The 24,587-nt window shown below is 41.4% G+C and overlaps 1 protein-coding gene across 1 annotated transcript in view; it reads left to right on the forward strand.

The window, feature by feature from the left end:
* Positions 1-24,587, forward strand: part of PTPRM (protein tyrosine phosphatase receptor type M) — a 755,728-nt gene that overhangs the window by 543,793 nt on the left and 187,348 nt on the right. Inside the window, exons 15-16 of the mRNA XM_029921584.1 lie at positions 6,174-6,306; positions 12,550-12,576. Of these exons, the coding sequence (XP_029777444.1) occupies positions 6,174-6,306; positions 12,550-12,576 (160 nt within the window). The remainder of the gene's footprint in view (positions 1-6,173; positions 6,307-12,549; positions 12,577-24,587) is intronic.

Below are 24,587 nucleotides of genomic sequence, written 5' to 3' on the forward strand. Positions count from 1 at the left end.
CTTTGCAAAAGGGGAAAAGCAAAAATCTATGAAAATTAATTAAAATATCTTCCAAAGTCCATGAAGTCATAAAAGCACCAGCACAGAGTGGCAGTGGCTTCCTCAGTTGGCATTCAAGAGAATCTTTGGCGACCCGTGTGCTCCGAAGGACACTTGGGGAGATAGCTCCCACATTTCCACAGCTAACATTTTGTTCTCTACTTTTGTTTTTCCTCATGTCTCATCTTATAAGGTGGCTCCATCTCCACCTCAATTTCTCTTGCCAATGGTTCCTATGGTTGCTGCCCCCAATTCTTTTCTCTTCTTTCCCTCCAAATACCAAGAGTGGTAATGTGGTATTTGGTTTGCCACCAAAACCATTTACATGTGGTAGGAATGGAGCGTTTGGCTGCTTAGATTCCACTTAAACATTGATCCCAAACACACGTTTTCCCTGGCAGGAAGCAGACCACATATTTCCATAAATGACACTAGCATCCTCCCAGTGCCTGGCATCTGAGACCTGAGTGCACCCGTGTGTGGCCAGTGGGGTGCCCTCTGTGAGTCCCTTGTGCCCTGTCAGTTACACTTGCCTCTTTAGATCAGACATGTGAGGCAGTAGCCTTTCCACTGGTTCCTCTTCCTCTTCTTCATCCTAGTTAGGAGTGAGGAGGGAGTCCTAGAGCTCTGTGCTCCTGGACAAACCCGCAGCCTCTACCCCAACCCTCACATCTCACCGTCACCATCTGCCTTGAGACCATCAGGATTCATCTCATATGCCTCTTTCTCAGCATGCCCAGGTATTTAGCTCTCCCTTCTTCCCCTAGACCTTCACCCCCATACCACTCAGTGCATCCCTATCTCCTTCCTCTCTCTGTTCTCAGAACCCTTCAATGTCCTCTGGGACTCAAGGTTAGTCACCAGCCAATCCTATATATCTATAGCCTCGTCCATTCTCCTTCCCACTGGTGTCAGCAACTACTTCAAAACTTATCCTCTCTCCCCACATTACTCATACCTCCTCCTCCCTCATCTGCAGTCATACCTGACCATCTTGCTTCTGCCACTGGGAAAAAGAAGCAATCAGAAGAGGCCATTCAAATGTCCCACCACAGGACCACCCACATCTGCTCACCCTCATATCTCTGTGCCTGTGTTTGCCGTTCCTCCTGTTTCTCTGGGTGAAGCATTGGTCCTGTGGCTGAAGCCAGCCCCTCCCTTGGACACGGGGGCCCATCCCTTCCTGCTCCAATGGTCAGGAAGGACAGTGCTGCAAAGGTCCTTCTTTCTCTCTTGCCTCTTTAAAATTTCCCTGTTGGGGAATAAGCATTAGCATTCAAAAATGCTGTACATTCTCCCATCCTAAAAAATAAACAAACAAACAAAAAACCCAGCTACATTCTTCTCTAGCTTGCCCACACTGGTGCTTCCTCTATGTAAATTCTCACTGACCTCCTCTTCCTTGCTGGTTTTCCTCCCTTGTCAATTGGCTACTCCTTTTTGTCCCCATTACTCATTCCCTCTTGTGACTGCCCCTCCCATACCTCCCCTAGGGGCCCTCATTCAGTCTCATGGCTTTAAATACCATCTTTTTTCTGACAACTCCAACATGTATGCCCTTGATCTACCTGGATCTCTCCCCTTTGTTTCCAACTGCCTATTTGATGTCTCCTTTGGATGACTGATGCCTCAACACTAGCCCCAAACAGAACTCCTCATTTCCCCACCTACCTTTCCAAACTATGCCTCTCAGTGTCTTACATTTCAGTCAAGGCAAACTCCATCTTACTCAGGTAGGAAACTACGAGATGTTCTACCAGCATATCTACTTCCCAAACACGGGCAAACACTGAAGGCTCTACTGTCAAGATACACCTCAAGGTTGACCATATCTTACCACCTCCAGTGCTACAGTCTTATTCCAAACCATCCTAATCTCTTGCACAGATCATTTCAAGAGCCTCATAACTGATCTTCTGTGCCCACCATTGACCCCTATGTTCTACTCTAAACCCCACTACCAGCATGATCCTGTTAAAACAAGCCAGATCACATCACCCTAATACTCAGGTACAATCTCATCTTGTACCTTTTAACTTTTTCTTCCCACTGCCTAGAATGATCCTCCCTGCTTGTCAGTAGAGCTCACCCCCTTCCCTCTTTCAAGTCTCTGCTCAAATGTTATTTTCTTGGTCTTTCCGTCTCTGATCTCTTCAGAGCTGAGTAGCACCTGCCCGACCCTACAGTCCCCTCTCTGATGTGCACTTTTCTCTGCAGACCATCCTGCAGCCAGTATTTGTTTCCATCCAGGTCTGCCCTTCCCCACAGGAGTATAATGTCCATGGGACAGAGGTTTTTATCATGCCCATTTGTTCCCTGTTGTATTCCTAAATCAGTGCATGGCACCCTTGGGATACTCAGTAAATACTTGTTGAATAAATGGACAATATTGCTGATTTTCTCCCACATTCAAGGAGAGTCTAGCATCAGTCTTCATGATGCAGATGTTGTGGGGAGCTACGCTGGCCCTGGGCTATTCCTATACTTTACTCTTCCTGTGAAGAAGGCTTCCTGTTTTCTCAAGGTGAGGCGGTCCCAGTGCTGTGCCCAGCACAGTCAGTAGCTCCACACAGCAGTGATGGCTCTCATGGCCTTCTGGGCTTGCATCCTTGGGTCTTCTGGAAAAATTTCTGCAGCCAGTTCAGTAGTCCAAATTGGGCCCAAACCTCAAACCAGTGGCTGAGTACATCGTGTTCTCAGCCTGGCTTGCTGCTATTATTTAACATCAAACACTGGGCCAAAGACTCACTGTTTTCTACTAAGTTGAAAACCAACCATTCCTGCATAGGATAAAATAATTCCCTTTCTTATAAGATTTTTCTCAATAGGTGTTTTATCTGAAACCTTAAATAATACAAGTCTACTAGAATACCACCCTTTATAATATTCTTGGCTATTAAACCAAAAAAACAAAAACAGAACACCCAGAGCCATCACTAGGAGTCAGTAGAGTGGACATCTGTGAAGATTATGCTCTACAATTTTAGCAGCCTGTCACCCTCAGTCTCTGAAATATTTAGCTTATTCATCATTTTAATGAATACATTCAAGCCTAGTTAATGCCTCCATTAAATGCATACATTAGAATTTATTCCCTTCAACAGGAGCTAAACATGCAGTAAACTCTAAAGAGAACACACAGTGGAAGAGAAAAAAATACTTTTCCACAAAGAATTAGAATTGATACCGGAAAAAAAAAAAGAATGAAAGTTCATAGCATTAGAAACTTGGCAAGAAAGTAACAAGACAGAGGGGAAAATATTGTGAAAACAACTCTTTTGCCAAGCAGTTTGTAAATTATACTATTAAATTCATGGGGAGGGGGAGGAGAAGCTATCAGTTGCAACCACATTCTGTCACAAATTATCCTCTGTCCCAGACTGACTGACAGCTCACAACCACATCGTTCCAAAAAAAAAAGAAGTGGAGAAAAGAGCATCCTGTGCAAAGGGATCATAAAGATATCCCTTTCAGGAAAGACTGAATGGGCCGAGCAGGCAAAGGCAGGAATAGTGGCACCCAGAGAGAACCTGGAATTCAGGACACATACCTCCCTGAGATTATCTCAGCATGGTGATTTATGTCATCCCAATTTGTGTTTATGTTGATGCTTCCCCTTCCCGGATCAGTCCCCAACCCAGACATTCCAATCAATCCCTTCACTCTGGCACTGTCACCATGCTCTGTTGGCCTTGCCCTGTTGGGGGGAGAGGGAGGCAGCCCAGCCCTCCTCACCTTTTCTGAGTTGCTCTCCCCTTTGCATGATTGCTACCATAATCACATTGCAACTGTGTCCTGCAGAGATAGAACATTTCATTTTCTTGACCTGCAATGTGAAATGAGTTAAAAGTGCTAAAGAATGATAATACTGAGCTTACACTGGCTGCATAGCAATGTGCTTGTCTGCTTTCCAAAGCGAATGAAAGGCAGCAGCGAGGGAGTCTCTTTTCCTTTCCCAAAGATGTGTATTCACCAGTTCTCAGGCAGCCTGGGCAAAATGTTGGCTAAAGTAAAAACCCCCAGTCATTTAGTTACCAGAAACAAATGTGACCGTTGACAAGACAGGCTCTTCCCTTACTGAGTGTTTGCAATATATGGGTTGTATCCATATTGTTTTCTTATACTTCAGTATTTTATGCTAAATAAAGTTTTTCTAAATTTCTTTCTCAAGTGCTGTATTTACTGGCATAATTTAGTTACAAAGAACCTCAGCCAGTCAGTTATTTAGAAAATATATTTGGAGCACTTGAAATGTATTAACTTCTGAGATAAATGGAATGGCCCCCAATATGCCAACATTTGGTAGAATAAAACCAATTTCATTTTATTGTTTTAAAGTTGTTTTTTTAATTGAACAAAAGAAACAAAATTGAAAAGCCTGATACCCTTTCTCACTTTTGTGAATTTTATGTGTTATTTATTTTTACATGGATTTTTTAAAATGTTCATCTTTTTATAAGTACATATTGCATCTTTAAATCTTTCCTAGAAATTTATTTAATTTAACAATATCCTGCAAATCTTCCACTTGGCTGTATGTTCCAGTGACATATTGGAGTGATAAAATGTAATTACTCTAAAAAGTAGTAAACACTATTCATTTTGAGGCTTGTCTGCATAACTAGTTTGAAGGGTACCCATTCAAACAAAAGAGCAGGACATCCTCCTGAAGTTGTCAGAAATAAAAATGACCTGAAACAGGCTTTGCAGAAGGGTTTGTATTTGATACGGAGTGAATTTTACATCATGCCTGCTCTCATTACGATTATCACTTTGATCGCAAGGTGTACGTGAATGAAACTTGTCTTCTGCCTTGTATCTCCCCTCAGTCTTGACCAGCTTCATCAGTCTGATGGCCACAGCTGGGTTCAAGATGCAGAATCTCACATAAAATCTTAATATGAATAGCTTCGGAAAGAAACATAGTTTATATGTTTCCAATGGAAACAGATGAAAAATTCTAGCTGGACACTCCCTGTTTCCCTGTGTTGAGTCATCTTAGATAAGCCCAGCCTGGAATGCACCAGACACAGTGAGAGCTGAGTTTTTCCAAGAATCAGGTGAAGCATGAACGGAAAACCCAATGAGAGGGTAGAGAGGGCTTATATCAATATTCAACTTTAATTACATTTTTTTTACCAAGGAAAAGAAGAAAATCCTAGGTGGCTATAAAATTCTTGCTTTCGGAATGCTCTGTTCTGACCACAAGGTGAAGCTGGTGGCTTGATGGCTAAGATGCTCAACCCTGTCACATTCTGATTAAGAGAGTAGAAGCCCTTAAGAAAAATGAATTCTGCGTAGTGAATTGAACATCACATTCCTAATATTTTCTCGTCCTGAACTCGTTTAGCAGAGGCAATGGATATTTCATCAGACATGGATTTGACATTCCATCACATTATACCATAAACAGGACAAACGTTTGGGAAATGGGAAAGCAAGCGAGCTAAGACAGTAGCCATTGGATGGCTCTGGTTATCTCATTTAAACAGACATGAAATGTGGGTGCCAGTAGTGTGATCATCAGCTGCTTCCCACTTTGTGAATAAATTGCTTAGAAGGAGTCTTTTGCCTACCAGATGTGACCTAGATTTAGAATTCCAAAGGCAGGGGAAAAATCTCTATTGTGTTAAAAAAAACAATTGCTGGTAAAATGTATGGTAAATGAGCTTATCTCACTTTTCCAGGTGTTTGGGCTAATATGTTATGGAATTACTGCTTTACTTATGAAAAATAATTGAGGAAAATGTTCCAGCAAATCAAATTTGGATAAAGGCTTAGGAGAGCTATTGTGTTGTTAGCAAGTTTTAAAATGGCAGAAAGAGCAGGGAGCCAATAGAGATAATAAAAATATAAAAAACTGTTTGAGAAGAGTCTTTCCTAAAAGGGTCAGAGCTGGGGGTGCTATCCAACTTATGTTATGGTTTAGTAAAATATTGAAGAACAATACGAACAATTACCCTCCTTTCAGTGCATATGAAAGCTGTTGAAAAAAATCAAAAGCTTGTCTGTCTGCTGGCTCAGATAAGTCTTATTACTTACTCTGTTAAATGCAGCAGAATTTCTTTTTTAAATATAACATCTTTATTCTCTTACCCACCGTCTGTCCTTTTTCATTTCCTTTTTATCTTCAGGAGCTGCCACCCCGAAGCCAGTTCCAGAACCCGAGAAGGAAACAGACCATACAGTCAAAATTGCTGGAGTCATTGCTGGCATCTTGCTGTTCGTTATTATATTCCTTGGAGTTGTGTTGGTAATGAAGAAAAGGTGAGCTCCTGGCTGTTGCCAGAGACGTGGTTCTACCCCATTGTCTGCCAAGTTGCTTCGTGGGTGTGAAAATACTCATTTGTTGAATTGTTTTTCGTGGCCAAGACACATCTGTGACTCCGTTGGTATTTTTCATCATATAGCATTGAAGGTTATGAGAGAGAATTTCGAGTAATGGCTGTGGTGGTGTATGAATATGCAAAGTACATCATGCCAAGTTAGCCTAAGACAATGTGTCTCCCCACACTTTGGTGCATAAAGCTCTACAGAGTCTTTAAAGACATTTACTCATCGGAGACTTTTTAGTGCCGATTCCTGACATACTAACGCAGTTGATGTTCTCAGGGACATGAGAAAGAAGAGACTTCCTTTGCATTATAATGAAGATAATGGTGATGACAGGATTTATTGAGCCCATGTTATATGTAGACACCATAGTAGGGGCATACTCAGCACAACACCCCATGACAAAGAGTCTCTCAGAAAACAGCCTGATAGGAGCAGAGGCCATGGTGTGACTAAAAACAAGAACTAAAACACACTGCATGTTCTCAGATGGCTCTGTCTAGCTGAGGGGTAATCTTGGGGAGGAGAAAACCCAATGTGGCTAAAATAAGCAGTCCCCACCTCCCACACTTAAAGAATATACTGTGTCTTTTGTGTATAGAAATGAGTAAAAACTTAATGATACAATGTTCAGTTTATACAAAAATTATCAATATAAAAATATAGATAGTAAGCAATAGTATAAATTTTCCCATCCAGAGATAAAATACTAGGATCTTAATCCTTTTCTCTGTAGTTTAGAAACAGTTATAGACTGGAAGTAAGTCATGGATAGTAGGAGGTGAGGGTGGAGAGATCAGCAAGGCAAGGTCTTGAAAATCTTGTCTGTCATCTAAGAAGAGTGGACTTGGTCCTGGGATTTGCTAGTGGTTTCTAAGCAGGTGGTAATGTGATGTAATTTTCATCTTAGAAAGATCACTCTGATGTTAGGGTTGAGTAGGGTTGAGCACCATGAGGAGGGAAAAGAAGTCAAGTCAGGAAGACCAGTTGGATGAAGAGGGGGCGGCCTTAGAAATATTAGGAGGTAAGTTTTAGTAGCCATTTGAAGGCAGAAGCCCAGGGAAAAAAGGAAATTATAGAAAAAACCTAGTTACTGGCTTAGACAACTTAGGAAAGGTCTCCCCACTTAGAAAATGTAGAATATGGAAAGTAGACATACGCAGGGAGTGAAGATTGGAGAGGTAGGCTTGTCACTTTTTCAGTTCACTATCCTATTAAGTTTAGTGGAAACATCCACTTGACAGTTGGATGTGCTGGTGTGGACTTGGAATAACACTTTCCGTAGTCAAGTCATCAGCCTTATGCTGGGCTGAAGACTGGGTTTGGATGAGATCGCTCAGCATCACTGTAGAATGAGAAGGAAGTGAAGGATGAAGGGTAAACCTTGGGTAATGCAATATCTAAGGGGTGAGTCCATATCTGTCTATCTATGTATCCACACACACATATGCATCCTTTCTCGCTCTGTCCTTTGTTTTATGTTTATTATTCTATGTAGTCCCCAGGACAAACCATCACTCTGTCCCAGCTGCACATGTCACTAGTGGGTCCCCATCATTTGAGCATGTCTGTCCCAGTTGCTTTACATCCTCACTTCCTTTCTCTCTTTTTCCACCCATCATTTAATTTCTCTTATTTTTCTTTTCATTTTTTTCTCTTGTGATGAGACCTTTTAAAATCTACTCTCTTAGGAACTTTCAAATATGCAACCTGGGATTATTAACTATGGTCACCATGTTGTACATTATGTCCCGTGACTTATTAGTTTTGTAATAGAAGTCTCCTCATTTTTAATTTTTTATTTTTCTTTTCATTTCACGTCCCTGTAACTTTCTTTTCTTTATCCTTCTTTTCTTCTTCCCCAGCTATTTATCTCTTTATTTCTTAGTCTCTTCCATGTTTCTTTTTTTTTTATTTCTTCTTCTCTTTTTTTCTCCATCTCCTCTTATGCATTTTTCTCTTGGATGTTTTGTATTACTTCCCCCCACCTCAGTGTTTATTCAGATAACTTATATTTGCTACCAGTAGTTAGTCCTGGTTTTTTTTTTTAATTATTCACTATAAATTCAAAGCAATACTAGGCCTTTCCATGCCTGGATATTCAAACTAAACATTCTGAAAGGATTTATTTTTAGTTGAGGGAATACATTGCATTTTTGTGCCATCTGGCAAGCTCTCTATGAGGAATAGCCTGAAACTACTAATCCAGTTGCCCTTGTGACCTTAGCTAAATGTCATTTCATCCTCCAAGGGTCTATTTCTGCTGGATTAATTCATTATTCTACCTACATCTCTCAGATAGTCATGGAGGTTATGTTATAAATTATGCATTTGAAGAGATCGCATACGGTAACATATGGTCTTGATACAACATTAGACTAAATACCAATAACTCATATCAAATCTACATGATCATTGACTAGGTAATAGTCTTAAAAAGGTTATTTTCATAACATGTGCCACTTTAGTATTTTTTTTTCTGAAATACAGAATATGCTCTCTGTGAGGTAAATTTACCAATATATCATTCCTATAAATATAAAACTTAGAAGATTTAGACCTAAACAGTCATGTTATATTTAATAGGAATTCTTAGGAATTCTAAGTGTTCAGGGTTTTTGTCCAGAATTTTAATCTAAATTTTAAGTTGTATTTTTAAATAGTTAAAACATATTTTTAATTTAGTTATTTATTTATTTACTTAAAGAGAGAGAGAGAATATACATATGAGCAAGGGAGGGACAGAAAGAGAGAGAGAGAATCCCAAGCAGACACTCCTCTGTCAGCAGGAGCCCAGTGCAGGGCTTGATCTCACAAATCACAAGATCATGACTCGAGCCGAAATCAAAAGTGAGAAGTTTAGCCAACTGAGCCACCCAAGGGCCACTAAGACAACGTAGTAATCATGGATAAGTTGCAGATGTATCACTGATAGGTAATAAGCCACATGTTTGGTTAGAAGAACACTGAATTGATTTTTTTATTTAGGTCTGACGTATGACATTGTGTTAGTTTCAGGTGTACAGCATCATGATTCAACATCTGTATACACCATGAACTGATCAGCATAATAAATTTAGTTGATACCTCTCTCACCATACATTGTTACAAAATTTCTTTTCTTGTGGTAAGGACTTTCAAGGTCTACTCTAAACAATTTTTAAATACATGCTACAGTGTTATTAACTAGGGCTGGACATGAAGTTCCTCCCACATCCCATTGATTGGTCAGCTTTTCCTTATGTAGTGGCCTGTGGTGACATGGTCCATTTGCTATTCTGGAAATACAGTGGGCAGCCCATCGCCATATTTCATTATTAAAGCATACCCCATAGTGCTTCCAAAAGCTGTCTTTATTCAGTTGGCTCAAGTCTAGAAGTGTTACTTGGGGAAGAGTGTATCTCTTAGTCCCATTTCCCGCTGTCACACAGCAGGCACTCAATTAAAAGGAAGGGGCAGGGTGGGGAATGAAAACAGGGAAAGAGAGAGGGAAGGAAAAGAACCATCTCAGGTGCAAGGTTCAGTTAAAGCCTGATGCTAATGGGAGTCCGAGTCCTTCCTGAATGGGCTAGTTAGTCCACGTTGCTTCTGCCCCCAGCGCTCTGCAACAGCCAGTGCAAATATGTGCCACTGGTCATAAAGACAGACGGGGCCCAGGAGAAAGTGTACTGAAACAAACTCATCAATATGTCTGGAAATACAATTGAAAGTCTGTCCTGCCAAGGAAAAGTCAGTAGTTACCGTCTGTGTTTATCAGCATGCCAGGCCAGATGGGCCTGAGCCACTGGGAGGTGGGGGGCAGCAAATATAATTAGGAGGCATTGCCAATTATTAGCTCAGCTCAGCTCATATTGCTTTCTGAAGGACAGGCCTTTTATAAAAAGTGGTTGCTGGGGCACCAGGGTGGCTCAGTCAGTTAAGCCTCCAACTCTTGGTTTCAGCTCAGGTCACAATCTCAGTTTCTGAGTTCAAACCCCACCTCCAGCTCTGCACTGACAGTACAGAGCCTGCTTGCAATTCTCTCTCCCTCCCTCTCTCTCTCTCTCTCTCTCTCTCTCTCTCTCTCTCTCTCTCTCGTCCTCTCTCCTTCTCTCTCTCTCCCTCCCTCCCTCCCTCCCTCCCTACCTCTCCCTCTCCCTCTCCCCCCCACTCTCCCCCTCCCACTCTCCCATTCAGTCTCTCTCTGTTTCTAAATAAATAAATAAACTTTAAAAAATTAGTTTCTGAAGGTAGGCTTCTAATAGAACACATAAAATCTGTTCAACTCATGCTAACTCATGAAATTCTTTTACATCGAAGCAATAATGACTGAAAACTGAGATAACTGTCAGTTTTATTTGGCTATAATGTTTTATAAACTTATCACAAATGAATGCCTAATTGTTACTTTGTTTATGAATATTAATCCATTGGAGCCTTGCCTGGACCAATATAGTCTGAAACTACCTTTTCCTTAAAAACTGTTACAAAACCTTTAACATTTATTTTTATTTTATCCTATAAGCAAAGCAATTTCTTTCTATTTTCCCTATCCCAAAAATATGTGTTCTTTTAAGGGTGCAGGGTTCTGATGCAGCAAATTTTGAGAAAGGGTAGAAGATGGATACGAAATAAAAGTTTCATACAGACCAACACTGGGGTTTGAGGCACTGACCTTCCCTCGCCCCCTCCCCCATGCAGTCAAAAATTCATGTAACTTAACTACGCTAGCCTACTATCAATTGATAACATATATAGTCAAATGACACATATTTTTATGTCATATGTTCTATATACTATATCCTTACAATAAAGTAAGCTCGAGAAAAGAATGTTATGTGGTAAATCATAAGGAAGAGAAAATACATTTACACAACTGTACTGGAAAAAATTCCACGTAGAAGCAGATCCATACAATTCAAACCTGTGTTGTTCAAGGGTCAATTGTATTTTCAAAATTAATATAAAATAAGTTGAGTAGGAGATACTTAGTATTTATCATTTTTCATCCATATATAATTAACTATATTTCTATAAATGAAAATACCTGCATTTTCAACATTTTTCATAGGGAATAATTTATCTCAATAACATGTTTGACAGAATTTAGCATACAAACACCATCAATTTTATCCTGCTTAATTATATTTACTATTGTTTCTAAAATTGATATAGATCTTTTTGAAATTTGAGAACATTTATATTAATTACGGTAATACTCCTGTCTCAGCTATTGAGGTAAATAGAAATTACAGAAGTGTGGCATTATGAAAATAATTAAAGAGATATGCATTCTTAAGTCAAAATAGCAAATGCTAGCTATTCAACTACATGAACCTATTATAGGTAAATGTAACTGTTTTAATCCTGAAGCTCTTACCTCTCTCTCTTTCCAGAACATATTTTAACAAGTACTCATTTTGCAAATGCAGCACATGTCATTAAATATTTAGAACCCATTCTATTATATTTAATCAATACTGATACTGAGAAAGAAATCTCAATAAAAAATAGGAAGTATTTCTGAAGACCTCATGAAACAAAAAAGATAAGAGAGAAAATTTGATGAAAGCTCTGTTTTCAAAGGGATGCCTGCAGCATGTGGCTAGAGGCAAGTTGACATTATCTATAGCTCTTCTGCTTTACCTGTTTACATATGAGATAGGAATGTTTTTTCCAACTATAGCTCAGTGTGAGTCGTATGTGGAAAATGTCTTGAGTCTGGATGCTCTGTTGTTTCAAAATCACATTTTCTGAAACTACGTTGAGAAAGTCGTAGGTGGACGTTTCATGGTGATTATTATTTAGAATATTGTACTTGATATGCAGCTGTCTATATAAAGCAGATGCTGAGACTTTCTGCTCGGGCACCGGCTTTGGCATGCATGAAGCAGGATGTCTGAGTCCACAAATAACGATGCCTGTGTCATCCCAATCTATCAGTCAGCTAATGTCCTTCAGTTTTCTCGATGATAACTGGACAGGCTTGTGGTACAGAGCTGACCTTTTTTAAGGCCTCTTCTAACCTGGACTTTCTGAGGTTATCCTTATAGCTCCTATATTAGTCAGTGTATCTGGACTTGACCAAATGACTTGACTGTGTTCTGTTAAGGATTCTTTGGGAGCTCTTTCTAGGGAAGATTTTATTTTAAACAGGAGGGTGGGGAATATAGGCACTAATTTTTTTTTTTTTTTTAGTTTACAGAAGAAAAGCGTCAGAGGATGGTAAGGGGCAGCCGCTGGGCTTTTGAACCTTAACAGAGCTGGTTTGAATTTCAGCTCCTACTGGGTTAGGAGTGTAAGTGTGAATGAGTTGCTCACTGTCTCTGAACTTTTGCCATGGGAAATGTGGTGACGATGCTACTGGTTACTTCACAGGGGAGCATGAGGATTAAATAAGATAACTCACATGCATAACTGGCACTTGGTAAATAATCACATAGGGGCCCAGAAGTTTGGAAAATTGTTCAAGGTGATACAAGTAGTACAAGGCAGAAGCTAGCATAAATCAAGTGTGTCCAGTTGTTAACTACGCTGCTCCACTGCTTATGACCATAGCATTAAACTCAGAGAGGCCGCCTGCTCTGTTAAAACTCAGGTACTGTCTGGGTCCATTAGTTGGAAACAACAGTGCAGTCCTCACCTTACTGCACTTTATCATCACTGTAAGTCTGCAGATATTTGAACTCTGCCAGCATGCTTTGGAAACAGCTAAATAAAAGCTTTTTCCACTTCCGTCTTTATAGAAGTGTTTTTTAAATCCTTTCAAGTATGAATATTTCGTGTCATTTTTTGAACAATAAGTTTCCTTCAGATAACTCACAATAGTGAGGGTGCTATATCCTGTCTGGTTTAATGACTAAAAGAACTTAACTTCGTTAAGTTTTACAGTAAGCTGTGAAGGAAGGGAGTGTTTTACTCCAGCCCTTCCTCTTCAGAGACAAACTCTAAAATCTGGGAGCAGAGTGGAGTTACCGGCCATCCCTAGAGATAGCTGCCATAACCAACCCCTTGGCTCTGTGGCTTCCAAGCTGTGTGACCGTACGCAGGCCAGTTAGCTTTGTGTCCGTTGGTCTCCCCAGGCATACCAAGGGCTAAGAGTACTTACTTCGTAGCAATATTAGGAGAAGAAAATTTACTATCAGAGTGCTGGCCCTAATAGATACTAACTATAATAACAATATACATAATCTGCTACCTCAGTTTATGAGCTGTAGCTGACTCTAGGTTCAATGTGCATATATGCCTCAAAGTTTTTGTTTCCATATTCAAGAGTCGAGCAAGGGCAAAAGGCATTCTCTCCTGTAGAGAGAGACAGCTCACTGTTCCTATAGTTGGAGGCCAGGCCTTGGTGCAGGTGCTACAGCTGCAGGCACGAGGGAAAACCACCCTGGGGCCAAACTCACCCAGCACTGTGCTTTCTGCACAGGCAGCTTGCTGCTCAGTCAAGGGGAGGGCTGGAAAGTGACTGACAGAGAAGTAAGCCAAAGTCCTGGGGCATCAATCCTACTACTCTTGGGGATTTCCCTCTAAGCCTCAAATTCTCCTAAGAGGTCATGGTCTTGGCATTCAGCACAAATACTTGTGTATCCAAACCTACAAGACCCAGATCCAATAAGGGGCCAAGGGGTCTGCCTCTGGGGTCAGAACAAAAGGAGAGCATTCCTCTCTTCAGTGTGCTGGGGAGTTTCATGCATCTATTTGGACTCCCTGCACCTGCCTTAGATTCTGCTCCAACTCCCTCAACTCCTGCAAGTCAGGATCAGCTTCTGGAACCTTCTGGAGTGTGGACCCTCATGCCTTGTTATTAGGCACCAGCTCCCAACCTGTACACCTTGAGCGGGCTTCTTGTCAGCCCTCTCTGGTACACTTGTGCTGCTGGTTTGTATCATTTATGCCTGTAACTTTCCAACACAGCTCACTTTTATCCTATATATCCATTAGCATAGCTTCTTAAAACTTGTTCTTTTGGTCCATCTTACCTCTAAAGCTTAATTCCAGCAGTACCTAAAAGGGTGTTAAGAGGGAGATGATATTTACCACCAAAATGGACCATTCTCCACAGGTGATATCCCCAGATGATGTGCGTTGATATTCCCAGCTCAGTCCCACCCAGGCTCTCCCTGTTCTGTAGAGGGTCTATGTCTCCATTTATGTGGACCTGACTTCACTTTTTTAGTTTGCAGAGTGGGAAATGCCCAGGGTGTGAAAGCTGGGGATGACTTTAAATCTGTCTTCTTGGTTAGTGAATCCAGGAATCTAAACATGATATGATCATTTTTTCAAGGCGCCCTGGGTAGCTCATTTGTTGAGCATCCAACTCTTGATTTCAGCTCAGGTCATGATACCAGGATCATGGGCTCAAGCCCCACATTGGGCTCCCCACTGAGCATGGAGCTGGCTTAAGATTCTAAATTCATTCTCTCTCTCTCTCTCTCTCTCTCTCTCTCTCTCTCTCTTCCCCCCCCACTTGTCTCCCTGTCTCTCACAAATAAAATATATATATGTACATATGATCGATTCTTTCCAGTTTTGTTTTAAATTGATGAGTGAAACTGAAAAATAGAGTATAGGAGAAATATATGTATATGTACATGTACACATAATACATATATATATATATATATATATATATATAATTGGCTATTGTCTAACCTGATTTCTTTGGACAAGATTTGTAATCCCTCTTCTAAAATAGATCTAAATTTCTTTCTAACAAGGAAAGGAGTTATATCTGGAATCTTTGACTTACGTCCGTTTATAGACATACACCATTTTAAATTTTAAAGAGGATAGAGAGGGACCACTATGTTAATGAGAAGAATGCTTCTCTCTCTCTCTCTCTGTCTCTCTCTGTCTCTCTCAGCAGATCTCAGCATTACGAATGCAGTACTGCATTAAACAGTGTATTGAGGTGAATAGGAAAGGCATGGTTTTGCCCAATGTCCTTGCCTTTTAGGTTGGCCAGAGCTTCACTAGATCCACTGGAAGCAGTTTTTGTTGTTGTTGTTGTTTTCACATATGCTGTTTCCCCATCGACACTGCTGTGGTAGAACTGAAGTAAAGCTATTTTTATGGCTTTTACTGCAACAAGCAAAACTTGACTTGTTTATTAAATTCAACATACTTCTATTTGTTTGTGAAAACAACACAAAGCATAAAATTGGCAAAAATGTTACCCTGGTTATCGTATCTCAGAATGGCCCATTTTATCACTCAGGCACACGAGCAGGCATGAACACAGCTCCGGAACGTTAATTATGTTCCCCAGGCAACTTGAAGCAGCACCTGCCTGAATGCCAGAATTTCAATTTGGACGCTGGGATTTGGTGCTCTCCTCACTCACCCCCTCATTACAGTGCTCACATACACTCTCCTTGCATGCAGGCTCTTGAGTTACCTGGGTCTCCTCTGTCTTTTCTATTTAATTACAGCATATTAAAGGCTGTGTTGTGATTTTTTTTTCTAACCATCTCTGGCACTCTGCTCCCACACCCTTCAGGGTGCTTTGCAGGTAGAAGGCTTGTAGAATATTTAGCAATTATAGACAAAACTCTTCTTTAATGCAAGCCCTCCAGAGCAACACTGGGCTTTGAATTGCTTTGGCTTCTTATTTATTTGGGAGATATATGTTTTATAATAGCATATGGTATTTTGTGGGGCACCTGAGTGGGTTAAGCATAGGCTTACCCATAGCTCAGTTGGTTAAGCGTAGGCTCAGGTCCTGATCTCACAATTTGTGGGATCAAGCTCTGCATCATTGGGCTTCACTTCACCCTAACAGCACAGAACTTGCCTGGGATCCTCTCTCTCTGCTCCTCCCTGTCTCTATCTCTTTCTCTCTCTCTAAAGAAATAAATAAATAATTTCTTAAAAAGTTATCTTTTTAAATTTTTTTGTTTTTTATTTTATTTTGAGAAAAAGAGGGTGAGTTTGGGGAGGGGCAGAGAGAGAGGGAGACACAGAATCAGAAGCAGGCTCCAGGCTCTGAGCTGTCAGCACAGAGCCTAATGTGGGGCTTGAACCCACAGACTGTGAGATCATGACCTGAGCCAAAGTCAGACGCCCAACTGATTGAGCCACCCAGGCACCCCTAAAAAGATATTTTTGAAGTTTTCTATAGTATAAGTATCCTGGTAGATAGATTCCCTATTTTGAATAGCATGACTTTTTAGTTTGTATAACAATTATAGTAAAACCCTGGGTTGTGAGAACCTTATCCTGCGAGTGTTGTGCAAGATGCTCAAACATCCCTAATAAATTTAAACTTGATAAGTGAGTGATGTCTTACAATATGAGTAGTACATGACGCCAAACATCACCCAATCACAACTGAGCGAAGAGTTCTTGAAGTTTTCTTTGCTATAGGAGTACTTTGGATTACAGACATGTTTCTGGAATGAATTATGCTTGCAAACCAAGGTTTTACTGTATTTACATCATTAATTTAATATATTAAAATAGATTAAATGAATAGGGATATATTTAAATTGAGATACAGCTCAAAAGAAAAATGGGTTCATAAGTATCATTTACTTATTATCATTTATTTTTAAACCACCTCTGAAACATTTCTTATAAAATGTATACTCCTTTGGATTGTTTCCACAACCAACATCACTTTAGATAAAAATCATCATATTCAAAAAATGAATAAACAGCCTCAGAATGAATTTTTTAAATATATGTGAGCATGGGTCCTAAATAAATTAAAATATTCAGTTTGTCAGGTCTTCCTTTCAGGGGATTTACAATGGAAATGTTCAGGCTCCTGTCTTAGGTAGCTACACCAGGGCCTTTTGAAATTCGTTCAGGTTTTCTCATTTTCAGCCCTTTGGCCGCTAATAGTTCTCCCACTGCATCCTTGCATGGAAATTGTTCCTTGGCCGGTAGGAGTGGATGATAAACATTGGTTCACTGTCCTCATGTCAGAAAGAAAACATTAACAGAAACAGAATCAGGAAAAAGCCATTTACTGAACAGCTTAGTGTAAGTATATAGTTACTGGGAACTACCAAAACGGCCTGTATTTTTTTCTTGATTTGCCTAAAAGCCTGGGTCATGGATCCAGAGTCAGCACTCAGTTGTTGAAGAAATCAGCCACTCCTAATGAGCCAGTTACCAGTGCCTAATTCTTAGGTATGGCCTTAACCTTTTCTAAAAGGGAAGAGAGGGAATTTCAGAAATATTTAAGATTTATTTTTAAATGTTTATTTACTTTTGAGAGTTGGGCAGAGGATCCAAAGTGGGCAATGCATTGACAGCAGTGAGCTCGACTCAGGGCTTGAATTGACAAACCGTGAGATTATGACCTGAGCTGAAGTCAGAAGCTTAATCAATTGAGCCACCCAGGTGCCCCATAATTATATTAAGATTTTAAAAATGAAGTGCTGACATAGTATTAACTCAAATTCTTAGCTCAGTGACTGTCATCTGGGAGTAGCATTGCCCCCTTAGGGGACACTTGGAAATTCATGAGAATGTCTTTGTTGAAAATTGCTTAATTGAAATTGCATCTGTTGGTTGTATTGTTTTGTAGATACAATGCTTGAGATTTTTCTTTTATATTTTGGCAAGCTAGAATTGACTCACAGTTCTGGTCTTAAAGGTCACAGTAGGTACAGTTTAAAGGTCAAATCAGAACTGCCTTTGGGGCCTATAAAAATGACCCAGGTGGGGAGCACCTGGGTGGCTCAATCTGTTGAGTGTCTGACTTTGGCTCAGGTCATGATCTCAGGCTTTGTGTGACTGAGCCCCGCATCTGGCTCCATGCTGACAGGACAGAGTCTGCTTGGGATTCTCTCTCTGTCCTCTTGCTCTGTCCCTCCCTCACTTGTACTTTCTCTCAAAATAGAGAAACAAACTTTAAAAAAAAAGGGGTGACCCAGGTGAGTAAAGGTGAGACCCTGGTGAAGAAGGTGTCTTAAGAAGCCTTTACCATTCACGTTTGGTCAGACCTACTACACTGTCGCTGCTGACCTTCCTGTCCTCTCTACTCAGGGAAGCAAGAAATCTTCATTTCTTTTATTAAATCTTATAATTTTTTTATTATTGGCAACCAGTCAATTTTTAAATTTAAATTTTGGCCAAATGAAATGCGTTTCTGTGATTCTGAATTTTATTTTTAGATAAACCAAGCAAGAGACATTTAAAGGACCACATTTTATAATTTTTTATCGCCTGTGTTTCTGGCGATAGATACTGTCTTATGTCAGACAAGGACTCTAGACTCCTCGCCCATGTCTCCTCTCTGCCCAGGTTCTCATTATACCTGCGATGCCCTCACATAGCGAAACTGGCCTGCAAAGCATTTTGTAAGGTGGCGGTTCCTACTTGGAAACACACACACACACACACACACACACACACACACACACACACACACAACTTAAGCTTCACTTAGCTTGTGGGTGAGATTGCCAGGTGGCATGGATTAAGGGTGCCTCCAGTTTATAATTAGAGCACGTCCCTGCTTTCTGCACTTAGAGATCCTGTTTACTCCCATCTCTCTGTGTCTCATCCAGGTCTGAGATCTTTGGACTGTAGGTTGAACCCCCGGTAGTAATCTCTCTTAGAGCGTTTTCACTGATAAGGTGTCACATTAATTGTCTTTCTGCTCCTTTCAAACAATTCCGCCAGTGTAAAGGGGTCTAGGCTGCACCCGGCAACGCTCATCTTTGTGGATGGGCTCGTGGGGGGACACCAGCCCATACCAACAAGGCCTTCCTGGCTCAGGTGACTTCCAGATGGAATGTGCCCTGGGCACTCGGGTCGTCCTGTTGCTTAGTCTAGCCTGGGTCACAAAGCCAGCAAAAATCAGAGATCATAGATCATAGATCAGGCTCTATGGCCCTATCACACTTTGGCTGTTGATTTCTTTATGCTGAGTTTGAGGAGTAATATTTACCAATCTGTAGTAATCTGAGAATAAAGCTATAGTATATCTCTGTATTTCCTTTCTCCCCACACCAGCATGAATACACACACACACACACACACACACACACACACACACACACCATTATAACCTGTCTTTAAGAAAGAGAATCCAAATTTAAACAACTTCCAGTGCCCTGTAGCTTTGAGCTGCCTACATGTCCAGCCCACAGCACAGTGACCCCACTTGGTCTTGACAGCAAGCTACAGTTAGGAGAATGGTCTGCTGCTTTCATCCACAGCAAATTCCAGAGCCCTCGTGGCTCATCTAACAGACCTGCCGCACAGTCCTCCCACCCCATCCTCAGCCAGCCTCTAGCACCTTCCAAAGAGCCCACAGCTGCCTACTAGTCAAGTCACGGCCGTGATGCGGCTCATTCCTCAGGCCGGGCCACCCCACTTTCATTCCTTGGCAGGAAATTGCTCAGGTACCTGAGCTCCACTGGCTTCGCTTCAAGAACAATTTAATTTTCTACATCCCAATTGCTTTGCTGGTTCGTGGACTCAGATGATCCATCCATTTGGGTCTCTAGACAGTTTCTAACTCTTGTCCCCTAAATTCTAAAATGGATTTTTTTAACATGGAACTTCAGCAAGTCTAGCTTACTGAGTGTCTCCTCAAGTCGCGACATACCTAGCAGTGTTGCAATGGTGAGGTCAGGCTCTGTCACTCCATAGTCAGCCGGAAGTGCCCTGCTACTGCCCACAGCTGAGACCGGGTGGTTAGTGATTACTCCCAAGGGAGGCGTGCCAACCAGAGGCCCAGACAGTATTTTCACGAAGAAATACAACCCAAATAATTGGGTCTTATTCTAGGCACCCTTTAGTTTTTTCAATCAACACTGATGTAAAGAACAACAGGGACAACAGAATTTAACTGAAGTTGTAAGTTGCGAAGTGAAATGATAAATCATTATGTGAAGGGAGAAGCCGATTAGAGGAAGAATGGGACTGATTAATGAACATCATTAACAAATTCAGTTTCAAAGGTCAAAATTATAGATCTGATTATGTGCAATGTGACACTCTTTATTGATGTTCAGGTCCTTTCACTCTGTTAGCGAATATTCCCAACAATAATTTTAATACTATGTGTTCTATGACTTATGAAATTTGAATTCTCAAAATATCTTTTAATTAGTATCCTGACCAAAGCATTAACTTTAGCATTTTTAGTTTAAACTGAGGGTACTCAGCAATCATTTCTCTTTCAGAAGTTATACTGCTAATTTAAGGGATAATATGTGAAGAACCCACAACAATTAAACTAGAATTCTGAACAAGTAACAAATCAAGTTAAACCAAGGTAAATGGAATAGCCAAAACCAAGATCAATAACTTAAGAGAGAAACTAAGTAGCGCCCCCTGGGTGTCTCAGTCAGTTGAGCATCTGACTCTGGATTTTGACTCCTGTCATGATCCCAGGGTGTGGGATTGACTCCGTGTCGGGCTCCACACTGAGTGCGGAGCCTGCTTGAGATTCTCTCTCCCTCTCTCTCCCTCTGTCCCTCCCCTGCTTGCCCTCTCTCTGTCTCAAATAAAAATATTTTTATTTTTTCTTAGAGAGAAACTAAGTAGAATATGGAAAAACACACTAAATTTTTGGATTCTAAAGTGTTTTTTTTTATTATGATGACTTGAGCCCACCCAAAGAAGTCTCTTCCTGAGTCAATTTTGTGATTTGGCAGGCACAACCTGTTCAACTTATTTCTCTAGCAACAGACAATCCCTTTTTGAGGTGTGCATGAAATGGAAAACGCACTAAACAGGGAACCAAAACTGCAGCATCGTTTTTATTTATTTATAAAAACATCTTTCTAGGTATATACCCAAAAGAATTGAAAGCAAATCGAACAGATATTTTTACACCCATACGGATCACAGCAGCATTATTCACAATACCCAAATAGGTGGAAACAAACCAAATGTCCACCAGTGGATAAATGGATAAACAAAATGTGCTTTATACATCCAGTGGAATATTATTCAGCCTTTAAAAGGGAGGAAATTCTGACACAGGCTAGAACATGGATGACCCTTGAGGCCATTTTGCTAAATGAAATTGACCAGTCACAGAAGGACATATACTGTATGATTCCAGTTATATGACATATCTAGGGTGGTCAGAGTCGTAGAGACAGAAAGCATAGGTGATTACCAGGGGCTGAGGGGAGGAGGGAAGGGGGTCATTGTTTGAAGGGTGCAGAGTTACAGTTTGGGAAGATGAAAAAGTGCTGGAGATGGATGGGGCTGACGGTTCCACAATGATACAGGGCATGCAATACCACTGAACTATACACTTGAAAATAGTTAAGTTAAAAAATTTTCTGTTCTCTATGTTCTACCACAACAGAAAATGTTCTACTATTGGTGGTGGACAGAATGATGGTTGGGGCAGGTCTCGCACTCAGCACTGCCCTCATCAGTCACCACTCAGCCTCAGAGCACTAGCCCAGCCTACAGTATTGCAGATGGGGCTTGTAATGGACCGTCAGCCTGGTAGGCTGTTAGGCCTGGCTTGTCAAGGACCGTTTCTTTGTGCAGCTCACGGCAAGAGAATACTGATGCCGTCAGTGCATGTTTACCTGAGGGTAGGAGGGCCGCAGGAAGACATCAAGCCACATTCAAAGTGTGCAGCCTGAAGTATCCCAGAATTTTTACCAACAGTAGTGACAGTGAGAAAACCATATCGTGCCTCTGAAAAGGCGCTCCTGAATTATTACCAGCATGTCCCTGAAAGCCAGGCAGGCTGGCCATCAACCTGGAGCCAACCGGGGCACCTGCCCCCAGATCACTGCTGATGCACTGAGTATTTCAGTCACAAGTGAAGAAAACAATCTGTCCCTCTGCGTCATCGTTTGACACTGAAGATTGGAGTACAGGGGATGCCAGGTCAATGGCTTACACGACTCTCAATTGTGTCATTTTCTTTACAAGTAATGGTGGCTGTGGCAGAAATCATCTGCAAACAGAATGTGATTGTGTCCAGCATTTGAGATGCTAACAGTGCTTCAAATCAAATCCACAGAGTTTGTGTCATTTCAGTCTTATGGATTTGATTAACAAAATAAAACTGAAAATAAATTCAGTATATTCCACCTAAAACTTGTGGCTAGGGGTCCTCAATTAGCGGATCCTGCATTGTCCTCTGGGTTGACTATTCATAAGCAGCCTTTCCATATGGAGCAGACTGGTGGCCCTGTGTTGACTGGAGATTCTCTGAGGGCAGGAACAATGATTTGATTATCTCCCATAGGCCAGCCTTCATAACTGTTTGTGGGCCGTTGAGAAAGTGAGTGAGTAAACAGCAGGTCCTACCGTATGTGAGCCCCTAGTGCTCTTCCTACCCATATGGCCTGTCCGCCCAGCTTCCAAAAGAGGCTTGGCGACTCCTCACTCATCTCCTGTCATTGCTGAGGGAAGGAGCAAAGCCTCTTCATGCCTTCCAGTCTCTTCTTCCTATAAAACCCCGTAGCCAGAACTCCTTTTAGTCACTGGAGTCACCGTGAAGAAGACAGAGCCCTACATATAGGATTTGGTTTATCTTATTTTGAGGCACTGTATGCTTATATATATGATATGCGAATTCTATAAGAAACTTTGTCCAGAGCCCATCTTCCCTGGAAACAAGTTTATTAACCAAAAGAGACGATAACCCCAAAAAGGATAAAGGCAATTTACCTTCAAATATGTAAATTACTAATAACACACCCATGAGTGAACATGACTTGGCTCTTCTAAACAGTCATTCCATCTGTATTACTTGTTACTTATGTAATAATAATGACAGCAATGGTGATGATAACGATGATTATTAGCCAACATACGTTAAGCTTTTGCCTCATACTGGGCACTGCCATAAGTTATTTATGAGCATTGGCACAGTTAGGCCTGTAACAGCTCTATGACATAAGGACTGTGACCCTGTTTTTACAGTCTGGGAAGCTGACACAGAGAGAAGTAAGTTGTTTAAAGTAGCAGGGTCAGTAAGCAACAGAACCAAGAGGTGAAGCCAGGCCACCTGTCTCCAGAGCCACCATTCTGAACCGTTATGGCTCTTTCATCAGAATGGAATTGAAATAGGGAAAGATGGACCCAGTACCTACTCACAGAGCCATAAAGAAGCCACAAGAGAATCCCATGACCTACATTGGACCCGTATTCCCATATTTCTTACCTTACACCTTTTGCCACAGAAGAAAACCACATGGCGTGTGAAAGAGGACCCCTGCAGAACCAAGCAGGCAGTCTTGAAGCTGCTCTTGGACATGAGCTCTGCTCAAGGAAGTTTGGGAAGCTGACAGGGCACCTGCGCCACCTGGGCCTTCGATACATCAGGTGTCTCTGCAGCCTTGAAATGCTCAGCAAATGAATGGGCATCTTCATGCATAACTAATCTCCAAGCCCCTTGCTACCCACATTGTGAAAATGCAAGCCGATTGGCAATCTTTCTCACCCTCTCAGTCCCTGCAGGGACTACTTGGGGTGGAAATCTTGACGGCTCCCCCCACCTCCAGCTCATATGTCATTAAGCCCATGACTCATGAGGAACAAGGCTAGTTTTGCTATGTATACACTGCATTGCCCCAGAGAGCTGGGCCTGCTGCTTCTTGGCATTGCCCTGATCAGCTGGCCCACCATTAGGACTCAGAAGTCCATTGGGCACCTGGATAGTGCAGTAGGTTAAGCATCTGATTTCAGCTCAGGTCATGATCTCATGGTTCATGAGTTCAAGCCCCGCATTGAGCTCTGTGAGGACAGCTCAGAGCCTGGAGTCTGCTTCAGGCTCTGTCTCCCTCTCTCTGTCTGCCCCTTCCCCACTCGTGCTCTGTCTCTCTTTCTCTGAAAAATAAAAACATAAACAAAAAAAAATTCATAATTATACCCTGTTTCCAACCCACAGAAAAGACTGGACCTCGATACTCCCGCTCTCTTTTTGCCGTTTCTCACATGTGGACTTGTTAGATTTTGATGGGAGAAATTAAGGCTGCCAGGCTGTGCACGAAACATACTCCAACTTATTTCTTTCATCTCTGCTGGGCCTCCTCATGAGGAGGAGGATCCATTTGCTTGAAATGGCGGAGGCACCAGTGACATTACATTTAGGGTCCTTGCCGAAAAGGTGCCCTTCAGTGTGAGGTTTGAACTGTAGCAAGACAGATACAGGCTCTCAGCGCCGGCTGGAGGACGCTTCCTTCAGAAATGGGCAGAGCCGTGTGTGGTTCCGATATGTGGAAAGTTGCACAAGATGAGTGTCATACAGCAGCTCTTCCTCTTGTTTTTTGTCTTTGCTGACCTAG

This window comes from Suricata suricatta, chromosome 14 (genome assembly GCF_006229205.1).
Source record: "Suricata suricatta isolate VVHF042 chromosome 14, meerkat_22Aug2017_6uvM2_HiC, whole genome shotgun sequence".
Classification (NCBI taxonomy): Eukaryota; Metazoa; Chordata; class Mammalia; order Carnivora; family Herpestidae; genus Suricata; species Suricata suricatta.